Below are 22,899 nucleotides of genomic sequence, written 5' to 3' on the forward strand. Positions count from 1 at the left end.
CACAGATGGTCTCTCTCTGTCCCTTGAATAGAATCAGCCAGGCCCAAGTTGAGGAAGCAATTTCTTTAATTTTATTGGAATCCAGGACATAACAAGAAAAACACCCAAAACAACATGGAGACAGAAGACAAGACCCCCTCCTCCCCCACCACCTCCCTGGCCCTGGAGCGGGGACAGGGTGGGGGAAATGGCTGGGGGAGACCTTGAGCCTCACCCCAGCCCTGCAGGCTCCAGGCCTGTGAGGGGGGTGGGGAATGGAAGGCAGGGCCCAGCCCCCGAAGGGGGGGGAGTGGGGAGGGAACAGCCAAGGGAAGACCCCCTCCAAGGCCTCCACCCCCCACCAGCACTCTTGCCCAGGGCAGGTGGACCACAGCAGCAAGGGGGCCCCGGAGCCACAGACACATTCATGATTGAGAAGCAGCTGGAGAGGAGGCAGGAGACACACGATTATCTGGGCAGAATTGGTTTGGGGGGAATGGTAGGTGGGGCCTGGGAGGGCCCCATGGGCCAAACCCTGAGGTCACAGGAGGGGGCCCAAAGCGGGGCTAGTGAGTGAGGTCCTGAGTGAGTGGGTCAGCGGCTGGGCCCCTTCCTCCCGCTGCCTACAGCCCCTCCAATACTGCTGCCGGGTTCTGCCTCCAGGGAAAGGGGATAAGAAAGCCGCCCACCCCCTGCTACAGCAAGAGTGGGTGGCTGAAGCCAAAAGGGAAGGCCTGGCCAGGCTCTGGCCTGCCTGCCCCAGAGGCCTGTGGGAGGAGGCGAATTGGGGAGGGTGGAGAGAGGGGCTCGACCGGCTCAGATCCAAGATGGTGCCGCACGTGCTGGGTCCCCCACAAGCTGGGGGACCATGCTGAGGGCCAGCTACTGGTTAGACAGGAGGCAGCAGCTTCTCAAGAAATTCCTTCACAGCTGCCATCTCCTGGGGGAAGGGGAGATTGTGAGAGGCTTCTGGCTGGAGGGAGGAGGGAGAGCGTAGGGGTGGACAGCAGTCCATCAGCACTGACCTGAGGGCAGGAGCCGTGCATGACTCCTGGGTAAGTCTTGAACTGGACCCTGGCAGGTGTGACAACAGACCGGAGCTTCTCAGCCGTCAGGGCCCCAAACCGCACAGGCACCATGGGATCCAGCTCCCCATGGCACTGGAGGATGGCCAGGTCTTTCGCACTGCCGTTGGCTGCCTGTGGGCCAGACAGGACCCAGAGGACAAAACCAGTCCCCTGGCACAATCCCCAGGCCAGAGGGAGACTCGAAGGACAGGTGGGGACACTCACCTGGGGGAAGGCCCGGTGCAAAGGCAGCCAGCAGCTCAATGCCACAATGCCAGCCAGAGGGTGGGGGCAGGTGAGGGCGGTGTAGAGGGACAGGGCCCCACCCTGGAGGGATGAGCAAATGGGAGGTCATGAGGGACCAGCTCACTGCCCCCTGCACACCCACCCCCCCACCAGCTCTCTCTCACCTGTGAGAAGCCTCCCAGGACGATGCGATTGGCCGGAATCCCATTCTTCATCTCATGCTCAATCAAGGCCTTGACTGGGAAGGAGGGGGCGTGACTGGGGAGGTTGGAAGCTGCTGGATGGGCCCAGGTGCAGCCCAACCCTTTCGAGGGAGGTGGGGAAAAGAGGGTGCTGATGAGGGGGGAGGACCTTACTGTTCTCTGCCGCCTTCTTAATGCCAACCTCATCCTCTGGGGCATCTGGACTTAGCCCCATCAGATCAAACCTGGAGAAGAGGCATCTGCAGCTACAGGAAGACCCTGATGAGTCCCCTGTTCCTCCCTCAGCTCATGTCCCTCTCCTCCACACTTACCAGGAGGGCATCACCATCTTCATGTTCAGTGTCACAGGGATCCGAGGCCTGAAGAAAGGAGAGAGCAAGAGAGGCCCTGCTCAGGAGGGGTGAGGAAGCCACAGCAGGGAGCCCCCTGAGGCCCCTCCCAGCAGGCAGGGTTTCTGTTTAAAGTGTTGCCAGGCAACTGGCCACATGGGGCTGGAAGCTGTGGTTGGGACATCAGCAGTCGATGGAGCAGCAGAGTCCAACGCTGCTTGGTGTGACGGGGTCCAGCTTGGTCGGTGAGTACTTGGGAAAGGGCACGGAGAGGGCTTTTCTAGGAAATCTCAGTTCTAGGAGACCCTAGACCTGGGGGCTTGTGCGGGGCTCCACTCCTAAGGGCTCCACAGGACCTAACGCTGAAAATGGCACACTCGGCCATAAGCCCAGGACACAGCTGATAGAAGAGAGCAGGCCTGGGACCACAGGACCACCCCCAGCTGATCCCCACCCTCAGCTCCTCCCTCCTTGGGGTAACACTCACGCATGGGGACAGATGTACTTGACATGAGGGAGCCGGATGGTGGAGAGGGCGTCAGCCCAGCTGTGCCTGTAGGAGGGACAGGAGAAAAGGCGCCAATGTCTACCGGAGGGAGAGAGTAAGGGACAGACCCTCTCAGTCCTACCACTGGGCTCTGCCACATCCCCAAGGAGCACCTCCTTCCCAGCTCACTCACCCTGTGTCTCCAAGTCCATGTAAAAAAATAACCTGGAAAAGGATCAGATGGGGAGACAGGGAAGAGGGCAGTCATCATCCTGCCATCATTCCCCCTCCATATCCTTCAACTTCTGGCCACTGCTCCCTCCACCACCAAGGACCTGGGGGCAATGGAGGTCATGGCCAAACAGGTTATTAACCCCATGCCTTCTGGCCATAGGCTGCTCCCTTCTCACACTGCCACCAACATTCTTCCCACACCCCCTCTGATCAGTTCCCCAGCTGCCCCCACTGGCTGTGGAAGGGGGCTGCCAGGGGTAGGTGAGCCTATGTAGACATCTGCAGGTAGAAGAGAGTCCTTACCGCGGCCGTTTCCCGCTCAGCTCCAGACACAGTGGCAGCATCGGTGAGCAGGGGCACAGACATGGTGTTACCACACATACACCTCGAGGCTCCACGGCTGGGGCCTGCGGAATGGGGGAATGTTCAGGAGCAAGGCCAGGAAGAGAAGAGCTCCTGATAGAGGCAGAGCCCCAAATCCAGGGCTCACCCAGGGTTCTGTCCTGGGCACAAAATAAAAAGGGCAGGTAGGAGGTCACAGGGCAGAGGGGGGCAGGAAGTTCACCTCCGTTCTAGGGCTGAAAAGAAGAGGCAGCCACCCTAAAGGACCAGAAAGAACCACAGAGCCTGGGCTTGCTGGAGATGGGGCAGAGGAGTGGGGGGCTGAAAGTAACCACCTCCTCCCTGCTCTCCAGTCATCCCCCTTCTTTAGAGCCCCTGGATCACCCCCCACCCCACCCCCCACCAGCTCTCAGCTCTGCTAGGAAGTAAAGAGTTTGAGAAAAATGCCAAGGAGATATGTGTCCAGCCCCTGCTCTCCCCAACACCCAACCCATACACCCACATCTCCCACCTGTCTCCCTCCCATCCAGAAGGCACTACAGACTCTCTTCAGCCAACTACCCCCAACTCATGCTCCACGCTTCTCTGAATGGGCTACCTGCTGTTGCTGTTAACCATAGACTCCAAATGCTCTAGGACTCCCAAACTCACAAAAGGATGTGAGGCTAGCTGGCTCGTCTCCATCCTTAACATCCTCCAAACTTGCCCAGAAGCTTTCACTACCTGCCCCTGAGCGCCTATCCTTCCCAGGACACCCACCCTCCTAACTGGCTCCCATCTTCCAACTCCAGCCTCTGAGCACACCTCTCTACAGCGGATCACCTCTGACTGGGGTCCTTCTTCCAACACGGGAGTGGACCTTTTGCCTTGAGCTGAGATTCCCTTCCTTCTCCACTGTGGGGATTTCCATGTCTCATCCCAGGGTCCCCACTCTCAGGGGAGTCTCAGGAGCCTACTCCCCTGAGGTGTTATCTCCCTCCCACAATAAAACTTCCACCCTGACCCAGGGTCTGTCTCCCACTCCCCTCATTGGGAACTTCCGTTCTGACCAAGAGTCACCTCCTTTCCACAGTGACATTTTCTACCCTGACCCAGGACTCGCTTTTCCTCACAAAGGGGCCTTTGACCCTGGGGAGCCCCCGCCCCACAATGGGATCTTCCATTTCCGACCCGGGAGCCCTTCTCATCATACCCGGACAAACCTTTCCTAGCCCCTCTCTACCCCAGAAGTCCCCAAGCCTGGACAGCGCCTCTTCGCACCTCAATCCCCACCCCCATCCTTCACAATCGCGGTTCCCCCTTCTCACTCTGCAGGACCCTCCCGGCGGCCCGATCGACCCCCACATCCTCTCCCCTCGCCTGCCTGTCCTCGGACTAAGGTACCTCTACTCCCTGGGGATTTCGAGACCTCTCGAGCGATTCTCCTCTTTCTCCCGCACAGCCACACACTCTTCCCCCTCTGCCGCCCCCGCCGGAACTTCCGTTTGAGTCCTGGGAATCCAGCCATCGCGCTGCCGGAAGTAGCCTGGCCAGCAGTACGGAATCCGGAAGTGCATGCCCGGCTTTCCCTGATAGAAGCTGCCATATTGTGTATGACGGGGCCACGCCCTGTAATTAAGCCACGGAGTCAGAGCTCCTACTTGCCCTGACCTGCAGAATCTGGACAGGGCTTTGGAGACTCCCATTTGCTACCACCATCCATATGTCTCCTGAAGGAAAGTTATCCGAAAGGGGGGGTTTTTCACAGCGTTATCAAGTTCATCACTTTCCCATCCCTTTGGGAAGCACTTCATTATGATCTTAGTATCCACCACGGACTTTCTTGCCCTTCCCTTCGGAATTCCAAGATCATGGATGGAATCATACACTCTGAAAAGATCTTAGAGATCATCTAACCCTCCTGTCTCATTTCAAGGATGAGAAAACTGAGGCTCAAGGAAATGAACACCAACCTCAGTATTCCTGTGTAATGATGCCTGTAACAGGCCAGCCCTGTTTCCTGAGCTATAAAATGGTGAAAATAACCACCCTGTCTACTTCACAGCTTTGCTGTTAGGATCAAATGAGGTCGTGTGAAAATGCTTTATACACTGTAAAACCACAGTGAGCCTGGGAAAAATAACACAGGCCATGCCAGGATAGCTGGACAGGCATGGTTGGTGTTATCTTAGCTCTGCCTTGACAGACATGTAGATAGTGCACAAAATATCAATGAGCTCTGGTTGCAAGAACAAAAAGGTCTTCATTTGGTCACTAGTGAGTCACACTTTGCTCCCTGCTGCACCTGTAGAGTGGAAACAGGGCTAGGGATCCACAGAAAGGCTAGAAGAGGCGGCAAACAGTTGAAGGACCACATCCCTGAGAGAACATGTGGGCATCAGCACACAGGAAATGAGTCACATTTGTCCCTCAGCAGCTTAAGACTCATTCTCCCAGCTAAACCTACACTAGTTTTTCTCTGAACTGAAAGAAAAGCAGTACTGACTCAGAAGCTCATCAAAACACTTCTCCCCAGCAAGTGGCAATTTGACGGTTAAGTGCTCAGCGGGTCACAGAGATGGAGCCTAAAATACCAAGATTCCAGGCAGGAAATCTTTGCGTCCAGAAGACCACAGCAAGCCACAGACCCAGGACTAGGTGTCAAAAAGGAAAAAGCATGAGTAGAAGAAAAACACAGCTGACCCATATTCCCAACAGAATACTTGCTGAAGCTGCCTGTGAAGAATGAACAATTCCTCATGTACACCCAGATCACCCTAAATACTGTAGGACTTTTAAACAGTTCTTCAGAGTGGAGCTTCAAATTCTGAGACCCAGTCCCAGGGACTACCTGTGATTAGTGCTTTAATTAATGGAATTAATGAAGTACTAATCTGCTTTAAGATTTCAAACTTTATTTCCACTTCCACCCCCTCCGTATTAAAACATGGCCCTTTTATCTCCAAAATGATCCAATTGATGACTGAAGAATGGATAGGACTCTTACTGCATCAAGAATTGCACTTGTATTCTGATTTCAGGCTGTATTTTAGAAATTTTGAGGCTTGACCAGGCTTTACAGTGGCAGACTTTTGCTTGGACAGGCTGGAGAAGCGGTAGCATAGCCTTTGAACAACAGCATGAGCCAATGCCTCAGAACAGGGTTTAATTCTGTTTATCAACTATTTCTATATTCCTCAAGGGATAGGATACTGACAGTCTCAAATCCCTTCTTTTTAGATACTTACATTCTCTTCAGTTGCTTCATTGGCATAACATCTGTTCCTTTCAAAACTTAAGTCTACATTTGGACCACATGATACTCATTAATTTTATTTTCCTCACCCTCATTTCTTTTGATGAGTTCCAGGACCTATTCTCTCCTATTTGTAAATGTCACTCTTTCCACAAGTTATTTTCCCTTCTTGAGAAATGGAATATAGGTTTTTAACCCCACCTTTCTCTTACAAAATGTGTTGGAGAAGTGTTTTTAGCCTACTGAACAAAATTAATGTGACCCTTTCTGGAGGAGCTTATTTAGTCTTGATTTAATTTGGTACTTATGATCTATCTAGTTTCAAAGATCAGTGCAGTTCCCAGTAAGATAAAAGGTTCACCAGTACTACCAAGAATTCAAAAGGAAACAAAAACATTAAATCTGGCAAGGATTTATTAGGAAGCTAATTAGTCACAGTGAACAAAAAGCCATGAACAGAAAAACTCAGATATTTCCAAATTCTGGCATTGTGCTTACAACACAAGTGAGAAGTTAATAAACAATAAGGATCTCCCCATGGCAATCTCACCTAAATTCCATCTTACCCCCATCAGGATACCCCCAGTCATGAAAATGATTTCCATCCCCTCCCCAGATTGCTTACATAGGCAGTGGGAAAAAAGACCATCTCCCCAAGCTATTAAGTGTCACCAGGAGACTCCTGCCCTTCTAGCTATAACCATGGGACACTCATGCGTGACAGACAACTCCAAGCTGGGCAACGTGACAAGAAAGCTGAGCAATAAGAGGGAAAAGGAGCAAGCAGGGAGAAGTATTTCTAGTTGAAAACCTTCCTGATGGCTAATACAAACATAATCCTGAGCTTCAGAAAGTTTCCTGGAGTCCAGAAATAGTTCCATTTTTTAAAAAACAAGTCACACACAAATCCTGCCACAAAGCAACAAGACACTTGGGATCCCTTGGCCACATTCAGACTGGAAAAGCAAGCATTATCCATGACTGCCAGAGGCCTGACCAGCCTCAGACCCAATTTCTGCAATGCCCTAGGGAACCACGATTGTCCCTTGGCACCCACACAACCCTTCCTGGTGGTGTGGGATCTTCTGTAGGCCAGGTTTCTGCAGCAAGCCCCAAAGACAAAGCTTTGGCAGAGGCTGTGGCAGCCAACTTTCTTGAGACCCCATCACTTTTTCCTTCCCAACAGGTAGTTGTACATCTTCATTGACACACCGCCTCTGTGGGAGCCTTAGACAGCTCTTAGGAAATGAAGTGAGTCTGTGGGGTAACCTGATGGACCTTGTGGTCTGCTGGGTTGGCCGATGCTTCGTAATTGCAGATGGTCACCTCATGCCGGCGAAGCTGCAAGAAATCAAGAGGCTGGGTTAGCTGATCTTTAAAGAACTGTGCTTTCCTAGAACACACTTATTCAGGTACATTTCTAGAAGGTGTCACCTAATCTCTTCTGATACTTTTTTTGGGGGGTGCATGGTCCGGGAATCGAATTCAAGTCTCCCGTATGAAAGGCGGGCATTCTAACCACTGAACTACCCGTGCACTCTTCTTATGATACTTTTTAACCCTAAGAAGCATGCAATGATCAATGATTTAGTCCATAACTATGTCTCCCCTTATTATAAATAAAGGAGACTCTATGAGAGCAGGCCCCCACCTATCTTATTTATTACCATATCTCTGATGCCTGGAACAAGAAAGGTAATCAAATAATGTTTGTTGAACGAAGGAATTTTAAAGTGAAAAACTCAATTGATATCAATTATATCACTTTAACCCCCTTAAAAATACCTATAGTCTAGGTATTTTGAGATATCTAGGTATATGAGGTACAATGAGACAGACAATTTACAGTGATAAAACGAAGAAAAATTATAGACTGGGAGTAACTTGTTCTACTGCCTTCCCTTAAAGCTACCATTACCACAGTGTGCCGATGTACACTTTTATGGGGGACGTGGGTTAGGGGGAGACACATTTCCAACCCTATCTTACCTCAGTCCATTCTCCTCTCAGGCCAATATAAAAGACCTTTGTGGTATCTGCTCCAAAGTTTTTTGAAATATGAATAGAGAGATGATAAACATTTGAAAAACGAGAAATTCTAGAAGATGAAAGAAACACAGAAGACACAGGTTAGAGTTCAATGAGTATTTCACCACTGTATCAAAAACAATTCCAGCTCCAACTTGTGGTTAATCCTAGGAAAATGTCAATGAACATTTACTAGCACCTGCTCTAGGCAAGATCCTGCCCAAGGTAGCAGGGATAGAAAAATGAATAAACACTGTTCCTGCCCTCAAAGAACAGAAATGAGAAATGCTGTATAATCAAGCAGCATTCTAAAGCAAGTTTAGTTTTATCTCACCCTTAGGCAAAAAAGCAAACTAATGAAAAGATAAAGACATGGTCACCTATAGCTTTGCCACCACGCAAAGAGGAACTCTGAAAACACCTTTCCTAAGACAACCCTAGGAGCTCACTTAGATCTGTCAACTGCTTACAAGTTAACAAGTCTGCAACTTGCCCTGAATCTCTGCCAAAAATTGACCAAGCCAAGGATCAAGCCTCCTCCACAGTTTTAACTCATTTCTGATGCTAACAGAGCAGAAGACTAGCCAAAAAAGAAAGGGCAAGCCCTATAAATGCTAAACGCTGATGCATATATGTTGGCTGCCAATGAGGAAGCACTTGTTGTTTCTCAGAAGCCAAAGAGTCACAGGCCCAGTGCTTACTTTGTAGCATACTCTAATTCTCCTGTAAGATCCCGGTTCAGACTGAAGGTCTGATCTGGTTCCCTGTCGGTATCATCAAAGGACATCTGTGGAATGTTCTTATACCTGAAAAAAGAAAAGGGAAAGAAAGTCAAGAAGTATGCATTATCATGTTTTTCAAAACTTTCTACCAACTCTTCAACTACCATTGGTTCTATCAAAAGGAAACAAAATTTTGGGATCAAAGTTTAAAAATGGAATTTGCTGGCATATCTACATAAACATCTTTAATCCAACAAGAAAAAAAGCTGAGAACTGCAACATAACCCAGTGGCATCTTTGAGTGGGTTAAGATCACATGAGAAGCAATATACAAAGAGATGGCTCAAACCAGGTCACATGCAGCAACTTCATGGAGAAAAATAAGCCACTCAGCACATTCAGACCAAGCTGAGGATGTTAAATCAAACAGCTTACTCAGGGGGAAAAATACCTACTTTGGCAGAAACACATTAAATGCAGTTAAAAGATAAGATCAGGTAATCTAACACTTAAAGTACTTTTTGTGTACAATGATTACTCTTTATACTCAGTCTTCTTACCATTCCTAAAAAAGTACAGGTTGGGGGATTTCCATTTTGAAAAGATCACAAAAGCCTACAAACACAGAACAAGTTTTGGAAACTCAACATAAAACTGCTAGTGAAGAAAATATATTTCAAAGAAAAATCTAAGATATAGTTGTCTTCCTTTCAACATACAAGTTCTAAAGGACTGAGTCACACAACTCGAGCATCTCCAGGACATTTTATTAACATACCCACACAGGAGGGGACATAATACTAAGAGCAGCAAAATGCATGTAATTTAAGAAAGCAAAAGTTTCTTCAAAGTATTTCTAAGAATGATGAAAAGGAGAATAATAGTAATAGTGAACATTTATGAGTGGCATTATGAGGAGCAGTATAGCACTAGTTAAGATAGCATCTCTACAGCCAGACTTCATGGTTTAAAGCGGCTCTGTCAATTACCTATGGTGTAACTTAAAAAAGTGATTTAACAGCTCTGTGTCTTAGTTTCCTATCTATAAAATGGGGATAGTGCTAGTATTTACCCCATACAGTTGATGTGGCGAGTAAATCGATTCAATGGTAAGAAATGCATACTTTTCAAAATTTTTTTCCAAGGAAAATTCCAAACACACACAAAAGTAGAGAAAGAACTGATCTTTGATTTCCATATACTTATCATTCGACTTCAGTAATCAACACGCTTATTTTTTGTTTCTGCTCAATATATTTCTTATAGTTATTTTCTAATTTTATTTGATTATCAGTTGTTACTTTTCATCCACAATGACTTGTGTGTAGGTTTTTTAAAATGGAGACAGGTACACTCCAGGTATCTTGTCTGGTATCTTGTTTGGTGAATCTTCATCCTCATTATGTTTTCTAGACAGCCATACACAGATATAGTATGAGACATTCTTTATTCCTTTGGCCCAGATGACTTTGTCGACCCTGATGTAATGCACACATCTAGTGATCCCATCTCCTTTACAGAAAATTTCCAGATCTCTTTAAGTGCCTGAGGGTTATGCTTCTTGAAGCACATTCCATGGATGCACTTGCAAATGTTGATGGTGTACTCCCTGGTCACCACCTCATCGATAACAGGATGGCCTTTCCTTCTGCCACTCTTCTTTGTGGGAGCCATTCAGCCAGGACCATGTTGGAAAGGAAGAGTATGAAAAGACGTTTTGCTTGATATTTTAAAGTAAGTCCCAGACATCGTATCATTTCATCCATAAATACATCAGTATTTATCTCTAAAAAGGACTTCTTGCAAAAAAAAAAAAAAAAACCTATGATGCCATTTTACGATAATTAATAATATTAACAATTAACAGAATTAGTAATTCTTTAGTATCATCTAACACCTAGTCTGTGCTCAAATTTCCCTGATTTAAGACTCTCGATTTAATTTTCCTGGATGCTGTGAATGGTATGCCGTAGTTGAGTAGGCAGCATTTTTTTCTTTATCAATGGAACATAAAATAATGGTGCATCTTATAATCAATGACATCCCAGATTCAATAAAATATACGTAAAGTGCTTAGAATTGAGGGCTATGTAGGTATCTGTAACTGCCCTTCCAAAATTGGCACTTACCATATTCCAGATTATTCTACATTCTTTGGATGATGCTTCTCTTTTAATTCTCTCCATAATCTTACGAGGTATTTACTATTGCTATTCCCATTTTATATATGAGAAAATTGAGGAATAGAAAAAAAGAAGTCATTACCCCAGGCAAGCTAGCAAGTGGTACAGCCAGAATTTGAATCCAAACAGTTTATTCTAAAGCCCACACTGTTAACAGCAATGCAACTTGGATGTAGTCTTCTCAAGCCAATCCATCTCCCAAGCAAATGAGTCTCTACTAAGTCTGCCTCCAACTTACTAAATTTCTTTAAAACTGTTAAATATGTGGATAACTTGCTTTCTAATCCATGTCTCTACCATCCAAAATTAATATCAGTTTTCCTTCTTAAATCTCCTAAAACTCATTTTAATTGCCTGATTTTTCAGATAAAATTTTCTTTTGTAAAGTTCTTTACATAAGAACTTTTAAAAATCCATGTTATATTGCAAAACAGTATAGCAAACCACAAGACACCACTTCATTATACTCATCACTTGGTATTTGTTTCTCAAAAGCTGTTTTCCTCTTCTTTTAAAGGCTACTTTGTTAATGGCTACTTTGGAATAAGTCATCCAAATGGAACACTACCTCTGGTGGACACAGATCCAGTGCTGCAAGAAGTATGCAGAAATTTCCTAACTAAAAGACCACATAAACTCAGCTGGAGTAATTCCATGTCAACAAAACACATGCAAAGATTATTACTATGTAAAAAGACAAAGGGAAATTTTGAAGCTAACTCCAAGAGGAGAATCCATAAAGATCATCTGAGTTAAGAAAACTACAGTTATCAACAATTGACATTATAGGACATTTTTTGAATGAAACTGTAGTAAGCACATTGAGAAAAAGAGATAAGCTGTTGGCCTAAAGATGCTTAATCTAAAAAGGTCGTTAATTCAGGAAGAGATAAATGTATTTTGACACAGAATTAGAAAAAGACCAGGAAGTTAAAAAAAAAAAAAAGTCAGGGAATATTTAACTTAGTGAAAAAAATAAAATGCTACTTGAGGAAAACTAGGTGCTTCTTGAGGACCTAAGCCCTTGCCACTTACAGTCTCATCTCAGAAGGATGTGAGTCATCGTCCTCTCCCATTACAATGATGCCTTTGAGCTTGACATTGCCTGTAAATCTGCCAGAATGCAAAAGAGAAACTGTCAACCTGGGTTTGAATCCTGTCTTGCTGTGTGACACTAAGTAAAACCCTCCTTCTTTCTGGGCTTCAGTTTACTCCTCTGTCCAGCTCCTACCAAATATTTCCGACACCCTGTTTACTTCTGGCATTCTGCAATCCTAAGACATTTACCTCAATTTCTCAGTTACCTTTCAACGATACATCTGTTTCATCTGCACCAAGAAGGCTATGATGCTTTCCTCCTCAAACCCACCAAAGTAATATACCCCATTTTTAGAAAGACATGGGCTCCTGACACAACCAGGAAGTTAAAAAAAAAAAAAAAGTCGGGGAATATTTAACTTAGTGAAAAAAAATAAAATGCTACTTGAGGAAAACTAGGTGCTTCTTGAGGACCTAAGCCCTTGCCTGACAAGACAGCTGGATACTGCCTCTACAGCATGAAGCAGGCACCAAGGAGATACTTACGGAATATTAAACAGAAGCTCTTCATCTGCATCACTTTCAACAAACTGGAGGGGATGGGGGGGAAGGGTGAAAAGGAAAAAGCAACAAATATTTGCTGAGAGCCTACAATTTCAGGCATACTCCACCCTGTTTCTGGGGTATCAGACAAATAATCAACCTCCCTCAGCTTTCCAGGACATAATTAACTTGAGACCAATTAGTCTTATCCACAGTGGCCTAAAAGTCAGCCATCACATCACAAGGTTCTGAATTGCAGCCCATAAATTAACTTCTAGGGTCCATATGCCTCCTGAAATTGTATGCAAAGATGGTGCCTGCCTGCAGTTTACTGGGCAGCGGGTCCATACCTTCCAAAGGCTCTCAAAAGGGGCCTACGACCCCAAAATGGTTAAAAATTTGTGCTCTACAAAGGATAACACCCTTCGTCTCCCCAGGCTGATCTTATGTTCAGGCAGCCATTGGGACCAGTAGGCAAATGCAAGAGAAAACGCCCGCATGGCCACGTTTCCTCACAATCCCCGCAGCCCTTGGAACACAGCGCTGGGTTGTGGAAAGCCGAGGCGCCCCTTTCTCTCTCTGGGCCTCAGAGTCCCTATCTGCTAAATGGGAAGACTCGACCTGTTCGCCTCCCAAAGGGCTGGCAGGCGACCGGCACGGGAAAGCGCTTAGCAACCCGGCTGGGCTGTCGTTATTTTTAACAGCAGAAATGAGGCTGACAGAGAAGACCCGCGGCCTGCGGTCCCGCATGGGTCCCCGCCTCACCCGCCCGCCCGCGGACCCCTCAGGCCCACCTTGGAGCGGTCGGTCCGCTCCTCCCACGGCTTGAAGACGCTGCGGCCGCTGCCTTCGCGGCTCTCGTTGAGGCACTGCAGCCGCTCCAGGTCGATGCGCAGGTACAAGCCGTAGGCCAGGCCGCGCTGCTCCGGCGGCTCCTCCCGTTCGGCGGCGCAGCGGCAGCCGCCCCCGCCGTGGCTATGACCGTGCGACATGGCGACGCCGCCGCTCGCCTGTCCCCTCAGTCCCGCCGTCACCCGCGCCTCACCCGCGCCTCGGAAGCTCGGCTCCGGTCGCCAAGCGCTCCGCGTCCGCCGCGTCGTAAAAGGCGCGCCCTTGCGGCGCATGCGCCCGGGGAGGCGGGGGGAGGGGGCGCGGCGGGGGAAGGGGGCGCGGCGGGGGGAGGGGCGCGGCGGGGGGAGGGGAGGATTGACGTTTGGCAAGCGCTTGCCAGGTGCGGGAGAATTAATGTCGCTTAATAGTGGATACGGTTGCTGTCGCTATCCCAGTTCTACCCACATGGAAGAGTAGAGAAATTACGCTGGTGTTCCGAGGTCATATCCCTAGTAAGTGGTGGGTCTGGCATTCGATTTAGTCTCCTCCTGATTCTTCGGGAGCTGGTGGAGTAAGTGATGTGGACCGATAAGGCCCTGAAGATGAAGGAACGCCACGTTATCGCTGCCTCACAGGGGCACGCACAGGCGGTCAGAGCTCACAGATCCACTTTCAAAACCTCAAAGCGTGGGCTTTGACGACGGCCAGATCTGGAGACAAGCCCTGGGTGTGCTCTGACCGTGTAGCTGTCTAAGTAATTTCCACATTTTGAAACTCAGTTTCCTTATCTAGAAAATGGGAATAATGGTATCTGTTTCGTAGGGTCGTAGTGAGAGTTAAGTGAAATATGCAGTCAAGCCCTCAACCCAGTTACTGGCGCGTGGTGAGAATCCAGTTGATTATTATACTTAACCAGTAGGTAGTTTATTACTCTGTTTTTAAGCAGTCATCTTGGAGTGAGATCTTGGTTCAAATTCAAGCACTGCCACTTACTAGCTGTGTGGCCTTGGGCAAGTGACTTAACTTCTCTGACCCCTAGTTTTCTCTCTGTAAAATGAAGTGATTGGACTAGATGACCTGTACGTCTCTTGCCTCTGTGTTGTTTCAGAGAGGTTTCTTTAAACAGTTGGCTGTGACTCATTAGTAGGAATTAAAATCCATTTAGAAGATTGTGACCGGCATTTTAAAAATAAAATAGAATTCATTTAAAAAATTCTAGAAGAATTGAGAACCACTTAGAGTTGAAATAATTTTGTTTCCAGGGTATAAAGCTCTCTGGCTCCCTAAGGAGGAGAAAAGATAGATGATGCAGAGAAAAGATACTCTGTCTATCCCCTGCCCATCACAGGTTCATGTATTTCAAACATCCTTCACATTTGGCTCTGGAGTATCCAGACAATGCTGTTCAAATTCCATTAAGAAATAGTTTGCTTTCCTAGTTCAATCCTTCATGAAATCGACAAGTTTAGTTCTGGTTCAGATAGTTTGCCACCATGGGTTAGTCTTGCTTTCACATCACAGTTTCAGGCAAGGGACCTAGCAAATATTTGTTTAATTGAATGATACACTCAGCAGCCTTTCTTTGGAAAGACTTGTGTCCCATTTCAGGGCCAGCCCAGACATTATCCAGGACATCTACTTCATCATTGTCATTCTTTATTGATTTATTGAGCACATGTGCCAGGCATTGTGTTAAACATTTTATATAATGTTTAGCTCAGTTGTCACATGAGCTTTAAGAGATAGGTTCTGTTACCTGACATTAACTCCAATTTGAAGATAAGGAAAAATGAAGCTGAAAGAAGTGAATTAACTTCCCAAGATCAGTTAAGGTTAGGAAGTAACCAGGCTTTGATCATGTCTTTCTTTGGTTTCCTGCGGAAAAAAAAAATGGTACACCTGAAGTAAATATGTTGTCTCAGTTACTTTATACTGTGTAACAAACCATCACAAAACTTAATAGCGTTAGACAATAAACATTTGTTATTTCTCATGATTCTATAGGTTGGCTGGGCCATTTTTCTGGTCTGGGCCAGTTCACCTTAGGCTGGATGGTTTGGAATGGCCTCACTATCATGTCTCTGTTTCGTATTGGCTGTCAGCTGGAGTGAAGGGACCACATATCTCCAGCAGGTCACCTGAGCTTTTTCACATGCTGGTAGCTACAGAGTACTTAGGAGTAAGAGGGCAAGACCCAATTGCACAAGCATTTTGTAACCCTGAGCTGGTATAATTTTTGCTTATATCCCATCAACCAAACCAAGTTTCATGGCCAAATCCAAATGTAAGGGGTGGAGAAATACTGTGGCCATTTTGCCTCCAATGTGCCTGTATTAGTTGCCTTTTGTTGTGTAACAAATTGCCCCAAACTTCATGATTTAATGCAACAATTAATATTTATTATTTTCAGAGTTTCTGTGAGTCAGAAATTTGGGAGCAGCTTCGCTGGGTAGCTCTGGTCCAGGGTCTCTCATGAGCCTGCAGCCATCGGAAGAATTGACTGGAGCTGGAGGATGCACTTGCAAGATGGTTCTCTCTCCTGGCTGGCAGGTTGGTGCAGCATGCTGGCAGGAGACTCAGTTTCTCCTGAAATGGACCTCTTCGTAGGACTGCTTGAGTGCCCTTGCAACGCGGTAAGCTAACTTTCCCTGGACCAAGTGATCCAAAAGACAGCAAGGTAGAAACACCACAGTGGCTTTTATGAACTAACTTCAGAAGTCACATATTGTCGATTCTGCATTATCGCATGGTTCCACAGGCCACCCATATTCAGTTTAGGAGGGACTACACAAGGTGTGGATTGCATGGGTAGAAGTTATTAGAGGCCGTCTTATAGACCCACTGCCACACAACCATATATTTTAAGTGACTACTGAAAATGCTATTATTCTCTTCTTATATTTAATCAATAAGTTGGCTGAGGATAGAATCCTTTCACAATTTTGAAGAGAGCGTCTAGCTTTGAGAAGTACAATGCCATTCTGATTCCTGAGCCTTTGTATAGTAATTTCCCCCCACTTTCAGGAAATGTTTAAGACCTTCTCTTTGTCCTTTCTGAAATTTTGTGATGCTGTACTTTGGTGTGGCTCTTCTGTCGTTCATTGTACTGGATACCTGATGGACTCTTTCAATTTAGAAACCTTGGATTGGAGTGTGAGCATATAGGTTAGGGTGCTATGTGCTTGTGCACAAGATGCCTTGCCAAGCAAATGGCTTTGGAGGTATGAAGAGGAGGGAAGTGGTGCTGGGTTTCTGTTCTCCCTACTTCTGCCACCTTCCCGGACAGAGCTCTCAGAGAGTCCAAAAATTTGAACTTAGTCTTCCAGCTCATTGAAAAGGTTTATTTCTCCTGGCAGCAGAATAGAAAATATTTTATTTAACTGTTCATTAGTTTCATTTAAGACTTTTTAAGCATGCCTCCATTTGCACTCTTGCCCCTGTCTCACAAATACTTGTAGGGCAAGTTGCTTAACATCTCTGAGCCTCAGCTTTGTCATATATAAAATGGGAATAGTAATAGTACCTACTGTGTAGGGTTTTATTATGAGGGTGACATGAGGTGATGCATAGAAAATACTTGGTACAACACCCCGTCCATAGGAGAAAATTGAACAGTGACTTTAGTACTGCCGGTAGCAAGACTATTGGCTCAGCACCCCCCCTCCCTCAGTTGTATGGGAAACTGCAGTTGTAAAAAAGGCTGGATTTAGAAGGAGACTGCCAGGTTTATAGGGTGGCTGGGCTGTGATCTCGGAGTAATTATGCCTGTGTTTAGTGTCCCTTCCCTTGCACTCCTACGTGTCAGGGGTGTCTGAGAACAAAGGGGACGGTCGCTGACTCTAGGATTACCCTGGTGCAGGTAAGACAAGCTTCCAATTTTTCTTTCTCACATTTCCAGGACCCACCTGCAACCATTTGTGTATCTCAAAGACCCCTCAATTTGTGTCAGTGTTCCCTTTACTCCTGTCTCAATTAGGCTGGGAGAAACAAACTGTTTTTCTGGTTATTTTGAATGCTTCTGTATGGCAAACTGAGCATATGACAACCCTACCTAAGACCATACAACACTTAGAATGTCACAAGTACTGTTCTAAAGGCTTTACCTGTATTATTTGTTTAATCTTCATAATTGCAGATAAACTATTATCCTCATATTGTAAATGAGAAAACTGGGGCACAGAGCAGCTGAGTAGCCTCCTAAGGTCATACAACTGATTAATGGTTGAACTAAGATTTGAAGATAGATAGTCTTCCTCTAGAGGCCATGCTCTTAATCACCCTGAACCTCCTCTACACATTATCTAACACTTTTTGAATACTTACTGTGCACCAGGCTGAGACGGAGAACTCAAGACTCCACCATGCTACACTTACCAGCTGTGCTAAGTTGGACAAGTCATTTTCCTCAGAGCTTCGGTTATAAGAATAACCATAACAGCCCTTTACTAAATGCCCATTCTAAACTGAGAGCGTCACCTAGTTCCTCATCATCCTCGTGGCTAGCATCTCCTGAGTGCTTTCTATGCACCAAGCACTGTTCTAAGCACTAATTCATTAAATCGTTATATGACAGTATACAAGGTGATGTGTTTTCCTCATTTTTTTGGAGGAAGAAACTGGGACAAAGAGGCCAAGTGTCTTGCTCAAGGGCCTACAGCTAAGAGGTGTGAAATTGCTCAAAACCAAGTCTCACTCCACAGCCTGTGTGCTTAGCTGCCCTGCTCCTATGCCCTGTCGTTTACCAGAGAGTCCAGGCTGCCATGTTTGCTTTAGAGTCTCTGGTGCTGTTAGCAAGTATTTCTGGTTCTCTGCATCAGGCACTCAGATGGATTGTACTTTCCTGCCCCCTCGAATTTAGGTGCAGCCAACAAAATATAATGGAACTGATACATGTCACTTCCAGACATAACTTCAGGGCTAGTGCAATATTTCCCACTTGCCTTGGACACAAACTCTCTTAGCCTGGTTCCCAATGAGGAAAACATAAAGCAGAGCCCCAATGAGACCCATGACAGAAATGTAATATGAATTATGAGCCTTTGTTGTTTCAAGCTGTTGAGATTGGAGGGTTCTTACTGCAACATAACCTAACCTAAGTCTCTTCAGCTATGGTTATTAGGATTTTAGGCTGGTTAATTCTTTGTGGTGGGAAGCTGTCCTGTGCATTGTAAAATGTTTAGCAGCATCCCTCTTAGATGTCAGTAGCACCCCACTAAGACCAAAAATGTTTCCAATGTTGCCAGATGTCCCCTGTGGGTCAAAAATCGCCCCCAGTTGAGAACCACTGTCTTAGCTTATTCTGATTAATACAAATTGTCGTTTTCCTGCTAATCCTACAAATCCCCGCTTAGTCATGATTTTAAAAATTTGTTTTAATTTACAGTTGGGTTCTGTTTGCTCATGTTTGGTATAGTCACATCAATATTCTTAAGTAAGATTAGTCTGTAGATTTTTTATGGTTCAATCTTTATCCCATTTTGAGATCAATGTTATACTAGTTTCAATAGCATTTTCCTTCTTTTTCTTTGCTTTGGAATAGTTTAATTGGCATTGGGATTATTTGATCTCTAAAAGTTGGAAGAATTCCCCTATATCTCTAAAAATTAGGGCTGGAGATTTCTTATGGAGGAGGCTCTATAACTACTTTCTCTACTTCTTTTTAGACTTGCCTTTGGGGTCAGTTTTGTAAAGTTATATTCCTTTTTCTATAAAATTATCCATTTCTTATAGGCTTTCTAATATATTGTGTAGAATTTGGCACAGGGTTTATTTTTTAAACATTTTTTATTCTGAAATATAACATATATACAAAGAAAAGAAAGAAGAAGCAACACTTTTCAAAGTATACTTCAACAAGTAGTTACAGAACAGATTTCAGAATTTGTTATGGGTTACCTTTCCACCATTTCAGATTTTTCCTTCTAGCTGCTCCAAAACACTGGAGGCTAGAAGAAATACCAATATAGTGATTCAGCAGTCATATTCTGTTTTAGTTTGTAAGCTGCCAGAATGCAATATACCAGAAATGGAGCAGATTTTAAAAAGGAAATTTAATAAGTTGCAAGTTTACAGTTCTAAGGCCATGAAAATGTCCAAATTAGGTACCAGCAAGAGGTTACCTTCATTCAAGAAAGGCAGATGCTGTCCAGAACAACTCTATCAACTGGGAAGTCACATGGCTGGCATCTGCTAGGATCTTTGGGTTCTGAACACCTCTTTCAGCTGGGAGGGCACATGGTGACATCTGCTAGCTTCTCTTCTCATTTCATAAGGCCGCCTCCCCAGGGGTGTTTTCCTTCTACATCTCCAAAGATTTCTGGCTATTTAGGCTCTGTTGGCTCTGTTGGCGCTTTCCAAAATGGTTGCCTCTTAAAGGACTCCAATAAGGAACTGCACCTTGAATGGGTAGAGACACATCTCCATGGAAACCATCTAATCAAAAGTTACCACTCACAATTGGGTGGGTCACATCTCCATGGAAACAATAAAAAGATCCCACCCAGCAATATTGAATAAGGATTAGAGAAACTGCTACCCCCACAACATTGAACCAGGATTAAAACATGGCTTTTCTGGGGTACATAAAAGCTTCAAACTGGCACATACTCATTTGTTAAATCCTATTTTCTCTGTTATAACTCCTCCTTCTCATTTGATCCTTCTTCCAATCTATAAGGATCTTTGATCCTTCTCCCAATCTTTAGGGAATGCCCATTCTGACTTTTTCATGTTGAGAAGGGGTATCAACACTAAAAGATAGGGGGATGCAATTAGTTGATAATCTTGGAGAGGCTGGTTCCTCTTGGTTTCAGGATTTATCTGGCCTAGGAACCTTCTGGAAATTGTTAAGTTCCAGGAAAGCAAACTTAGTGCATGAAATTTTTAGAGTCTCAGTTTGAGCCCTAGGTGTGGCACAGGGTGTTAAACACCAATGCTTTACATAGAAATCTGGATTTCTGTCTTTCCTTTAACTCTCTGAAAATATGGCAATCCTGGGTCCTGCTTTCTACCTGGAAGCAACTAGATGTGGCTGTGTAAATAGATCTCATTTTCCTTCTGTTCCTATCACTCCCCATTGCCTTACACCAGGTCCCTGCTATTTGAGTTTGTGTCCCCTGAGATAAGAGGAAACTTAGTACTGACTATGCCTTTTTTGGTGATAGTTTAAGGCTAAAGTTGAATTAACCCTGTCTAGGGCCACAGTGGCTATGATACCAGTTATCAGGAAGGACTCCCTGACCTCAAAATAGTTTTTAATTTGTGACCCTAAAGCTTGAATTCCCATCTGTGAGATATCATTATTACCCTGATTACAGATGAGGAAACCAAGGCTCAGAGAGGTGTCACATAGCTAGTAAGTGGAGCAGGATTTGAGCCTAGGCTTAACCTATCCCAAAGTTCATGCATGGCTTTTCCACCACACTAGGCATTCCTAAACTCACTGGAGAGGTCTATAAAAAAGTACTCATTTCCAGGTCCTACCTCCAATGTATTCAACCAGAATCCGTACAATAGGGCCCTCAAATCTGTAATTTACACAATTATTTTTGCAGTTATCTGATTCCTGTCTCCCCAACTAGATGAAAGCCCTTTGAGGACAGGGGCCATGTCTGTCTTATTCAGTGCAAAAAGGAAGGCCAACACAAGTACTTGCTGAGTGACTAAGTGAACAGTTTCATGGCCATGATCCATGGAAGAGCTGGGAAGAGCCACTGCTTGATTCATGACTAATTTCTCTGGAATTTGGTGATAGTTCTCAAACTACAGTGCACATTTTAACAGTTACTTGGGTTGCTTATTTAAAAAATCGTACTCTCACTGCCCTCCCCACTGCATGGGACATGACTCCCAGGGATGAGCTGGGACCTGACATCATGGGATTGAGAAAGCCTTCTTGACCAAAAGGAGAAGAAAGACAAAATAAAGTTTCAGTGGCTGAACTTTCAGACTCAAGAGGTTATCCTGAGGTCTTATGCATTGTACAGATATCCCTTTTTAGTTTGTGGTGTATTGGAGCGGCTAGAGGGAAGTTCCTACACAGCTTTTACAATGTGACCATGTGACTTTGAAAACCTTGTGTCTGATGCTACCTTTTACCCAGGGTATGGACAGATGAGTCAAAAAATAAGGACAAAAAATAGATAATTGGAGAAGGGGTAAGAGATTTAAAAAACATTGAAATTCTAGTAGTCAGTGAGAGGAAGGGATAAGGGATATGGGATGTATGAGTTTTTGGGTTTTTTTTCTGGACTGATGTAAATGCTCTAAAAATGATCATAGTGATGAATGCACGACTACATGATATTGTGAGCCACTGATTTTATACTTCAGATGGACTGGATGTATGTGAAGATATCTCAATAAAAATACTTTTTTAAAAAAGAAAAATACTCATACTCCTGGGCCCCAACTCCAGAGAGTTTATGCTTGAGAAACACAGGTTTACCTAGACCACACATGGCTGGAACTTTCCTCACAAGTTTTTGAAAAGGTTGAGAGATAGTAGGCATCACAAAAAGAGAAGTCTGTGGGTCTACAAGACAAACTGCCTATTTCACTATTTAGTCAAATAACAAGGGAGAGACTCGAATGGATGAGAAATCGTGGAAGAGAGGCTCTGTGAAGAGGACACTTGTCCAGGTGATAAACCAGGTATAGGATTCTGCTGGGCATCAGTCTCATGCAGCAGACAGAAGCAATCACTTTTAGAACTGACTAAGCCTCAGCTTCTTTTGGACGCCATTGCTGTCCCTACCTGTGGAAATTCCCTTTGCTTAAAGAAGTCTCACATTGAGCACATATATTTGTGTATGAGATGACAAATGTGTCTGAAAGCATGTGCTTCGAAGTCACACCAACACATAGCACCACTGTTCACTGGTTGTGTCTTTGGGCAAGTTCTTCATCTCTCTGGGCCTCAGTTTTCTCAATTACATTGCAGGATCATTGTGATAATCTAGACAATATAAGTATGGCAGAATGGTGCCTGCCACATAGTAGGTACATAATCAGTGAAGTCAGTTACTCCTACATGACCCTGAATGCCACACTTAATGTTGTACTACTTGTATCCCAGAGTCTAACAAGTCCTAGCTTGGCAAATGATGTTGAATTAATAAAGGACAAAGGACTAACATGAATTCTGGGTAAGGTCATCCAACAAATGTCATGTTATATAATTATCTTCAAGCCACACCAATTTCTGACAGTGGGATTAGATCCAGTAAAAAAATTGGGAAAAATAAGTCCTAGACCATACATCAAGGATGCCCTCTTTAGGAGAGAAACCAGGATAATAAAACAATGTTGCTATGAGATGTCAAGACATTCAGCTGTAGGAATTGAAGCCAAGCTCTTGGTGCCATTAGCACATGCTGAAGCTCCTGCAGCTCAGCTAGGGCCAACACAGCAGGTTTTTATGAAGTCCTTGCT

At 45.1% G+C, this 22,899-nt stretch overlaps 2 protein-coding genes and 1 long non-coding RNA gene across 4 annotated transcripts in view; 1 reads left to right on the forward strand and 2 right to left on the reverse strand.

Moving 5' to 3' along the window:
• Positions 1–48: 48 nt before the first annotated feature.
• On the reverse strand, positions 49–4,414 carry LYPLA2 (lysophospholipase 2). 2 transcript variants are annotated; one of them, XM_077150878.1, is made up of 10 exons: positions 4,296–4,414; positions 2,849–2,952; positions 2,505–2,536; positions 2,312–2,377; positions 1,807–1,854; positions 1,649–1,719; positions 1,457–1,530; positions 1,272–1,373; positions 1,005–1,178; positions 49–919 (listed from the first exon to the last, which is right to left on the reverse strand). In XM_077150878.1, exons 2-10 carry the CDS (start codon positions 2,924–2,926, stop codon positions 869–871), a joined length of 696 nt encoding a protein of 231 aa, XP_077006993.1. In that variant the 5' UTR covers positions 2,927–2,952; positions 4,296–4,414; the 3' UTR covers positions 49–868. The 2 variants fall into 2 exon arrangements, with proteins under 2 accessions (XP_077006993.1, XP_077006994.1); XM_077150879.1 differs by having other exon boundaries at positions 4,271–4,394.
• The window catches only part of LOC143674755 (uncharacterized), a 42,134-nt gene continuing 19,731 nt past the window's right edge, over positions 497–22,899 (forward strand). Inside the window, exons 1-3 of the long non-coding RNA XR_013171197.1 lie at positions 497–1,034; positions 1,781–2,069; positions 15,878–16,100. This is a non-coding gene — a long non-coding RNA (uncharacterized LOC143674755). The remainder of the gene's footprint in view (positions 1,035–1,780; positions 2,070–15,877; positions 16,101–22,899) is intronic.
• On the reverse strand, positions 6,519–13,720 carry PITHD1 (PITH domain containing 1). Its single transcript, XM_077150890.1, has 6 exons — positions 13,431–13,720; positions 12,640–12,683; positions 12,091–12,168; positions 8,852–8,956; positions 8,112–8,220; positions 6,519–7,463 (listed from the first exon to the last, which is right to left on the reverse strand). Exons 1-6 carry the CDS (start codon positions 13,626–13,628, stop codon positions 7,362–7,364), a joined length of 636 nt encoding a protein of 211 aa, XP_077007005.1. The 5' UTR covers positions 13,629–13,720; the 3' UTR covers positions 6,519–7,361.

This window comes from Tamandua tetradactyla, chromosome 2, assembly GCF_023851605.1.
Source record: "Tamandua tetradactyla isolate mTamTet1 chromosome 2, mTamTet1.pri, whole genome shotgun sequence".
NCBI lineage: Eukaryota > Metazoa > Chordata > Mammalia > Pilosa > Myrmecophagidae > Tamandua > Tamandua tetradactyla.

Bases quoted from the DNA above. Each gene is read 5' to 3' on its own strand.
- LYPLA2 (XM_077150879.1), bottom strand. From the start codon at position 4,394: ATGGCTGGATTCCCAGGACTCAAACGGAAGTTCCGGCGGGGGCGGCAG. The intron at 2,378-2,504 runs GTGAGTGAGCTG...TCCCTCCTACAG, and splicing joins CATGGACTTGGAGACACAGG to GCACAGCTGGGCTGACGCCC. The intron at 1,720-1,806 runs GTAAGTGTGGAG...CCTCTTCTCCAG, and splicing joins AAGATGGTGATGCCCTCCTG to GTTTGATCTGATGGGGCTAA.
- PITHD1 (XM_077150890.1), bottom strand. From the start codon at position 13,628: ATGTCGCACGGTCATAGCCACGGCGGGGGCGGCTGCCGCTGCGCCGCC. The intron at 12,169-12,639 runs GTAAGTATCTCC...GCATTCTGGCAG, and splicing joins GAGCTTCTGTTTAATATTCC to ATTTACAGGCAATGTCAAGC. The intron at 8,957-12,090 runs GTAAGTGGCAAG...TTCTTTTTTCAG, and splicing joins CATCCTTCTGAGATGAGACT to GTATAAGAACATTCCACAGA.